The 7958-nt window shown below is 46.1% G+C and overlaps 2 protein-coding genes across 3 annotated transcripts; both read left to right on the plus strand.

Annotated features, from left to right (window-relative positions):
* Positions 1–94: 94 nt before the first annotated feature.
* Positions 95–3463, plus strand: BDCG_16762. Of its 2 annotated transcripts, XM_045425957.1 has the most exons (4): positions 95–647; positions 710–1207; positions 1267–1357; positions 1428–2868. In XM_045425957.1, exon 2 carries the CDS (start codon positions 835–837, stop codon positions 1168–1170), a length of 336 nt encoding a protein of 111 aa, XP_045280530.1. In that variant the 5' UTR covers positions 95–647; positions 710–834; the 3' UTR covers positions 1171–1207; positions 1267–1357; positions 1428–2868. The 2 variants fall into 2 exon arrangements, with proteins under 2 accessions (XP_045280530.1, XP_045280529.1); XM_045425956.1 differs by having other exon boundaries at positions 95–1207; positions 1428–3463.
* Positions 3464–5670: 2207 nt separating this feature from the next.
* BDCG_03614 (glucose-6-phosphate 1-dehydrogenase) lies at positions 5671–7773 on the plus strand (the record flags this gene model as incomplete). Its single annotated transcript, XM_045419251.1, has 8 exons — positions 5671–5714; positions 6000–6072; positions 6125–6145; positions 6222–6566; positions 6640–6837; positions 6899–6983; positions 7047–7331; positions 7397–7773. 8 exons carry the CDS (start codon positions 5671–5673, stop codon positions 7771–7773), a joined length of 1428 nt encoding a protein of 475 aa, XP_045275613.1.
* Positions 7774–7958: the final 185 nt, after the last annotated feature.

A 7958-nucleotide genomic window follows, 5' to 3' on the forward strand; every position in this document is an offset into this window, starting at 1 on the left:
AATCCGGGGGCTAAAGAAGTTAAACAACCCTCTACAATAAATATTAATACCGTGTATCTGCTCACAAATTGGCGATGGCAAGACCTTCAAGTTGCCGAGGTGCACCAAAGCTTACGCCGTCGTCGTGTATCCGATTGGCCAGATTGAGGAAAAACCTCCTCAACTCCCTTTTGATACTGGGTGCTGAGGGGGAGAATGAATTATTATACTACGTATATATAATTTTTTTTTTTTGATACGTTGTCATTTTTCGCACCTCCTCCATGGTCAAAGCGCCTGCATATTTTGTGTTTTGTTCTTGTTCCTTAGAACCTTCAAACCACGCGACGAATTCCGATCTGTGAACTTTTATTGGTGGCTTTCCCACGTGTGGAGCACGCTGTGGCTGGATGAAGGGAGTGCTAAAATAGAAAATATGATATAGGAACCGCGCTTCGCCGCAGCGACAACCGGATTCTTTCACCCCCTATTCAGGTGGGAGATTCTTTTGCGCATAAGGCGATTCTTGTTTCCATCATTCATCATAATCACATTGCCCATGCTCGGGACACTTCATCTTTTAGTCGCCGGAGTTTAAACTCAGACTTTCGGTTACAGGTTCACTGACGCCTAGGCAATGGCCGGAATTAAAAAAGCTGGACTCTCAAGTACGACTTCTTAACTCCGATGCCAGCTCCATACTTCAGCTCACCCAACCCCGCTCTCGCAGAGGATCCCGACAGCAAGTTACAAACAGTCCAGATTTCAGACTCATATTGCGAACCCGAATCCTGTCGCGGAAAGAAATAGTTGTCGATCACGGCACAAATGGTTGGCTGAGACGCAAATCGTAGGATGCTTAAGGATCGCACCCCCCTCCCCACAACCTTGAAATTCATGGTAAGGGATAGCAACGGCAATTTCAGAAATTCTAAGTGCCCTCCCTATGTGCCGATACCCGTTTCGTTGAGCCGTCGGACAGAAGCGGTCTGGACTACTTATTGCGAACCACTGCATGCGCATCTCAGCCTAAACCAACATTTGCATGACACATCGAATAGATCAGGGACTTCCTTTTACGTGTGTTTCCAGGCTCTGGAACACCTTACTCTTTGCTCCGACCCTGTTGCACGGACCCCGGGGTTAGCAGGCAGGCGAAGATCATTCCCGAGACGCTCGAAAACCCAATAAATATACCTCCAACATTTCGTTTCCAAGCGACCGGGGTGTGCGTGGCGCCCTTCCGACATAGAATTTTGGCGCTTCTAACTACTATTGTGTTTCTAGTACCGAATCATAGAAAGCCCTATCACAGAGGACTAGCTAGACCTGATTTTGAGTAATTGTTTTCGGAAGGAATCAAGGCTCTCTTTCGCAGGTAGGTAATGATAGTTGCCTCTGCTTATTCCGATTTCGGTACAATATCTAATTGGCCGTCGAACCCCCAGAAACGCGTGCCCGAAACTTTCAACACCTGCATCGGTATCACGGTACATACCTTCGTTTCCGCGGTGAACGAAGACTGCGCATAAAACCAACAAACAGATTAGACGCAAGTGCCGCGGTTCGCTCTTCCATCGGGAGGGACAGCTCCGTCAAGTCTAACCAGACTTCCTGGTATATCCTAGGTTCACTTCTGGTAACACGTGGGAACGTTAAACGACCTCAACGAGGCATAAACGAATGACCATCCCGAACCTATAGAGCAGGATCTAAGTCAGTTCCCCGAAAGTCTGAAAATGAAGCCTGATAAGCAAACCCCATTTGCAAAGTTCCAGAAATATATTCGTGTGAGATCTCGCACATGATTCCCTTATTTGCGGGCCGCACTGGAAGGCAGTACTGGGCGTTTAACCTCTTCACATCGGATTGTCACGTTCTACCAATCTCCTCGTTTTCCATTGAGTTATAGCAGTTGAACTTCACAAGCAGGTCTTGGTATATGCTATGATTCATCCACAGTACTGGAACTTCGATGTGTGGGGGAGTCATCCGCTCCTACGTTTTGTTTTGTCTGGTCACAGAAGCATGCAGCAGGTATGTTACATACAGACAATGGCAGACATCCTGGGATGTGTTTTGAACTCGTTTTCTGGAAACGTCACCTGAACCCCTCACCTCAGCTCTTCTCTCTCACTATCATTGTTGTTCGCCAAGCGCAACATACTTGCCGTTCCAGGCGCATGATGACTTCTTTTTATCTGCCCAAGTGTGACAGAAACATCACATTGGTTAAGCAGCCTGAAGCCTCGCTCTCAGCATTATAGAGCAATTCTCCTTGAAATGCACCTGTGAGGAGGACAGTAAAAGAAGATGAGATGATATGAAGATGAACAATTTCCCTTCTGGTGTCATTTTGATACGTCCATATCAGCTAACACTATCATGCCTAAATTTAGAGACTCTACAGAGGATATCTATGGCTCTAACTAAAGATATCTATGGCCAAGCCTCCTCACAGTCTACTAGTCTCAGGTAAGTTAACAGCCATCTTCAAGATCAATGGGCGATACCACGAAATAGTGACCTTATAAGCGTCGTCTCCTTCGAAGCAATCCCCTAGAAAGTTAATACCATGTGTCGGCGTGTTTCATTTTTATATGGAAAAAGGTACCCAGACCCGATAACTGGCTCTGATATATCAAGACGTGGCATGGCAGCTCTCTGCGTCTATCGGTGCTAGATTGATTGTCCTATTTCAGAGCTCAAGCTCGGTTTCTGAGGAATAAAGAATAATGATTGATTGCGTGACAGTATAAATGGAGTCGAGTCGGGGGATCTCCACTGTGGATTTTCTAGAAAACCAACGGAGGTGACTTGCCTAAAACAGGCAAATAACCAGAAGCTGGAGTCGTTCAGGTCCGTGGGGGTAGTTAATAAAATAATAATAATAATAATAATAGCCAAATATATTTCGTCTGTCACAACTCGCAACCTAGGTCGAGGTTGTGCCCAGAAACTGTTTTCCGGTTAAGCTGGGCCGAGGCTGTTTTTGGGGAGGTAAAAAAAGAAGAAGAAAAAAACAAGAAGAAAAAAGCTTTGTTGTTGATTGAGGGTTTGTTCAAGTTGAACAAAAAGAGGAAATTAATAAAATGTTTCCCTGATGGATGTATACAGCAATGGTAAATTTTGTCCCTTGTTTGTAGAGTTCAATGAAGCGTCAAGGATTGGTTTGGAGGAGGATAAGGGTGTTGCTATCCAACCACATACTTAGGGAAAATGCGAGATGTACTGTACACAAATTTTTGATAATGTTGCGTCTAGCTACGGAGTATTTATTCTGAGGTTGTTTAAATAATAAGTGTGGAAAAAAAAAAGGCCGTAAACGGTTCCACAACGCTTTCCGGGGTACGAATAATGGCTCCGGGTGGGAATATATCCTGATCTCTCTCCATATGTTTATTGTTTATGAGTTACGTTTACTTTCAAGATCCATCCAAACCCATTTCTGCTTCCGGAGGTTCTGCTGTTCGGAAAATTCGGCCGTTTTGGAAGCTTACCGATGCTGCATGCACGAATGGTTACATACTCACTGTACAGAGACCTGAATTATACCTCTTAGAAAAAAAATTCTAGGGATAGATGCGATACGCGTTCTGCGCAAACTGATGGAATAGTAGAGGTAATTCCTCTTTTCAGTCGAAAAAAAAACCGGGGGAGAAGGGGATAAAAAAAAAAAAAAAAAAAAAAAAAAAGAGTTCCCAACAGCTGCCGGAGCAGAGAAATGCTTTGGGAAATAGGTCCTTGCCGCGTTCTGGTTGGATGGCAAACCATAGCGATAGCGGCCCCTGCACGATGAGATTGATATCGAAGTCATGCCCTGTGGCTTCTTTGGCTGGCATATTTTGGCTCGCTCACCACCCTTCTCCACAGCCTCCAACCAGCTGAATAATGATAAGCTCAGGTCAGCCGTCAGCGGGGATGATGACTGTGACAGGTACATAAACACTCCGTAGAACCACTTCAGGGTGAGATGGAGAACAAATGTCTGCACTTTTGTATGTACTTTTTTTTTTGGTCCGACAAGGAAACATACGAGGGTGTCTGCGAAGCTGGGGGAGCACTGTGCTCCGAAGTTGACCGTGGCCTCTTAGAGCAAGCGGGAGGGGGCCATAAAAAGAAAACAGCCATTTTGATCTCGTCTTCGCTCCCCTTATCTCGTTGAGACAGGCTTGCTTAGATCTTTCCTCAGGGTATGTACGCGTATATATAGTAGAGTAGTAGAGTCGATGCAAACGGTGGGGTAACGGCACTCATTAATAACAATTTGCCCAATTGGCATTACCAAAGGTGGGAATAGTGTGATTTATCTGTAACTACTCCGTACAGATTATCAAGCAGCCGTTTTGCTTCGACGAGGATTTGCAGCGATTAATTTATTAGCGAGTCTCCTGCTAGGGCCAGGAGTGGAGACCATTCGGTGAGCAACCAGCGCAAATTTTTTTGGATAAAACGCTGGCCGAAAAATTTGCCATGCATGACGTTTTTGACCGCTAAGTGGTAGTTAGTTAACTTGAAGGCGAGGGGGCGAGCTCAACGAGTCAACGCCAAACAAACGCTGGGATAACTAAGTTAATATTCTTTGCTTTTTCCTTGGTCCCTCTCAACCCCACCATGAGAATAGATTGAAGGAGAGCTCGGGTCGGTTTCAGTTCTGAGGATATGCTTCAGCGAAGATCTTCGGGCCTTCGTTCCTGAGCGAAAGAAGTACTCTGCTGTCATCTTTTTCTGGATCCAGGTGAGCTGCTACTGGCAATTCTGTCGCTTGCCTTCTAATAAGTAACTACGAAGTAACTTAGTTATTAGTTAGTTAAGTAGTTACTGTAATAAAAATTTGATTGATATGGGGCTTTCTTCGGACAGCTCATCTGCAATATTCTTCCCCTCTCCAACGAAATCCGGATTGGCCTTTCGAATGGCACGGGCTTGACAAAGGAGCAAGCAGAAATAAGAATATCACATATCACAGCCATGACTGACAATTGGCGCAGGCACTGGTGTGACACAATACAAGTAACTGCGTAGTGGTTGTGGTGCGAACGGCAGCCCGTAACTCAGCCAAGTCTTCCCATCAATCCGTTTCCCGTGGAGACTCTGGAGAGCTTGCAAGCTGGATGTAACCAGCTGGGCACTTGTAGTAGTTAAACTGTCGCTCGCGCCGCCACCCAAGCCAGCCTCTGTTGTAGTAGTCATTTCCATGATTGTTTAGTTAAAACCCAATGCCATGCCATGCCCCCCCCCCCCCCGCCCCCACCAGACAGACACTGGCCCTCAAACCATTAATTATTATTTATCATTGAGTCTGATTCAACCCTTTTTGTTGACCTTGATCTCTGTCCCGCCGCCTTTCCCGCACTGCTGCAGTTTTGTTCCGCGAAAGGAGCTGGCGGCTGTGTCATCATCAGCACATCCGCAACATCGTCTCCCCCAACCACAACCACAACCACCCGTCCTCGTTTCCGCCTTTTCCAACTCGGATTCTTCTTGCTCTCTTTCCCTTCGCAATCTTAAACTCCTCTTCCATCTCATGTCGTGGTCTTGACTTGCCTTCTTTCTCTATCTTGCGTCTTATCTTGGAACCTTGCGCCATTTCTCTCCGTCGTACGTGCCAACATTTTCTTCTGGAGTCGGACTCGAAGCTCACCTCCTCCCCCCGACACATCCCACCTTAAACCCTGGGCCAATTGCACAATGGCCAGCTCGCTTGCCGACTCTTCAGGCAGGCATGGTGCTCCGTAAGTTATCTCTGTGTTGAACAGGACCGTCTCTACCAGCTGAGCTGTGCCCTGTCAGAAAATCCTGCCCAAAACACAGACAACGAGGTAGCAAGTGATGCGCATTTTGGCTTTCATGTCTTCTACCACTGGGCTGTACTTAGCAAGTAGAGCTTATCGTGGCCTGTTCGCATCTCCGTCATCTCTTAGTCTACCTCTGGTTCATTCATTCCTCCATGACTTTCATTGTTACCACTCTTTCGGAGTTGATTTTACTAATTTTCATATTTCTCTCTGCCCAATTAGCTCGATCGAATTGAAAGATGACACAGTCATCGTCGTTCTTGGTGCATCAGGGGACCTGGCAAAAAAGAAAACTGTGAGTTTCTTAACCTGCCAGACACTCACAGCTCATACTAACGAAATCGCAGTTCCCCGCCTTGTTTGGCCTGGTAAGCGGATTAACCCTCGGTTCTCTGTAAAGTATAGGAATTACCATGAAGTCATGGATTAACCGCCGTTTTACAGTACCGCAATAAATTCCTCCCGAAAGATATCAAAATCATCGGATATGCGCGAACAAAGATGGACCACACTGAATACATCCGGAGGGTACGGTCATATATCAAGGTACCCTCTAAAGACGTTGAGGATCAGCTTGCTGGGTTCTGCGATCTTTGCACGTATATTTCGGGCCAATATGATCAGGATGACTCCTTCGTTGCCTTAAACAAACACCTGGAGGAGCTCGAGAAGGGGCAGAAGGAACAGAACAGAGTCTTTTATATGGCACTCCCCCCCAGCGTCTTCATAACCGTCTCCGAACATCTAAAGAAGAACTGCTATCCTAACAATGGCATTGCGAGAATTATCGTACGTCCCTTTTTCATGAACATGGGGTTTGTTGGGATGGGATGAGGCGCTAATGCTGCCTTCACTCAAATAGGTAGAGAAACCATTTGGAAAGGATCTAGGAAGCTCGCGTGAATTACAAAGGGCGCTGGAACCCGATTGGAAGGAGGACGAAATATTCCGCATTGATCATTACCTTGGAAAAGAGATGGTGAAGAACATCTTAATTCTGCGATTTGGTAACGAGTTTTTCGGGGCTACCTGGAATCGCCATCATATCGATAACGTTCAGGTACGATTTCCTTTGGACCCCTAAAATTGATCCGAGGCGCAGTATGACTAACATATATTAGATCACATTCAAAGAGCCGTTCGGCACGGAGGGCAGAGGAGGATATTTCGATGAATTTGGCATCATCCGCGATGTTATGCAGAACCGTTAGTTCGCACGAATCATTATTTTCATTTTACGTAAATTTTCCTGCTAATTCATCGCTCTAGACCTCCTGCAAGTCCTAACCCTTCTAGCAATGGAACGACCCATCTCGTTTTCCGCTGAGGATATTCGAGACGAGAAAGTACGTGTGCTGCGGGGAATTGATGCGATCGAACCCAAAAACGTCATCATTGGTCAATATGGAAAATCTCTCGATGGAAGCAAACCCGCATATAAAGAAGACGACACAGTTCCAAAAGATTCAAGGTGCGCCACATTTTGCGCAATGGTGGCATACATTAAAAATGAGAGGTGGGACGGCGTGCCCTTCATTCTGAAGGCGGGTAAAGGTTGGTTCTGAAGCTTCTCTGGGATCCTGGCACACGTTCGTTATTAATTTCTGGTGATATATTAGCCTTGAACGAACAAAAGACAGAGATCCGTATACAATTCCGCGACGTCACCTCGGGTATCTTCAAAGACATCCCGCGAAACGAACTTGTTATCCGCGTACAACCCAACGAGTCTGTTTACATCAAGATGAACTCGAAACTTCCTGGCCTTTCTATGCAAACCGTTGTCACAGAGCTGGATCTCACATACCGGCGAAGATTCTCAGACCTGAAGATTCCAGAGGCGTATGAATCTCTAATCCTAGACGCTCTGAAGGGAGATCACTCCAATTTCGTAAGAGACGATGAATTGGACGCCAGTTGGAGAATCTTTACCCCACTATTGCACTACCTAGACGAGAACACTGAAATCACGCCAATGGAGTATCCCTATGGTTAGCTTAACCCCACCCTAACAACTACACCCCCAAAAAATGAACCCCCCTCCTTTGTCGTGTTTACTTGACAGCTAACTCGATCTTCTCGGTTTCTTTTAAAGGATCTCGCGGCCCGTCTGTCCTGGATGACTTCACATCGTCCTTTGGATATAAATTCAGCGACGCAGCCGGCTACCAGTGGCCTCTC

The sequence above is a fragment of the Blastomyces dermatitidis genome (genome assembly GCF_000003525.1).
Source record: "Blastomyces dermatitidis ER-3 genomic scaffold supercont1.3, whole genome shotgun sequence".
Taxonomy (NCBI): Eukaryota; Fungi; Ascomycota; class Eurotiomycetes; order Onygenales; family Ajellomycetaceae; genus Blastomyces; species Blastomyces dermatitidis.

Excerpts from the sequence above, each read along its gene's own strand:
- BDCG_16762 (XM_045425956.1), top strand. The coding sequence starts at position 835 with ATGCTTAAGGATCGCACCCCCCTCCCCACAACCTTGAAATTCATGGTA.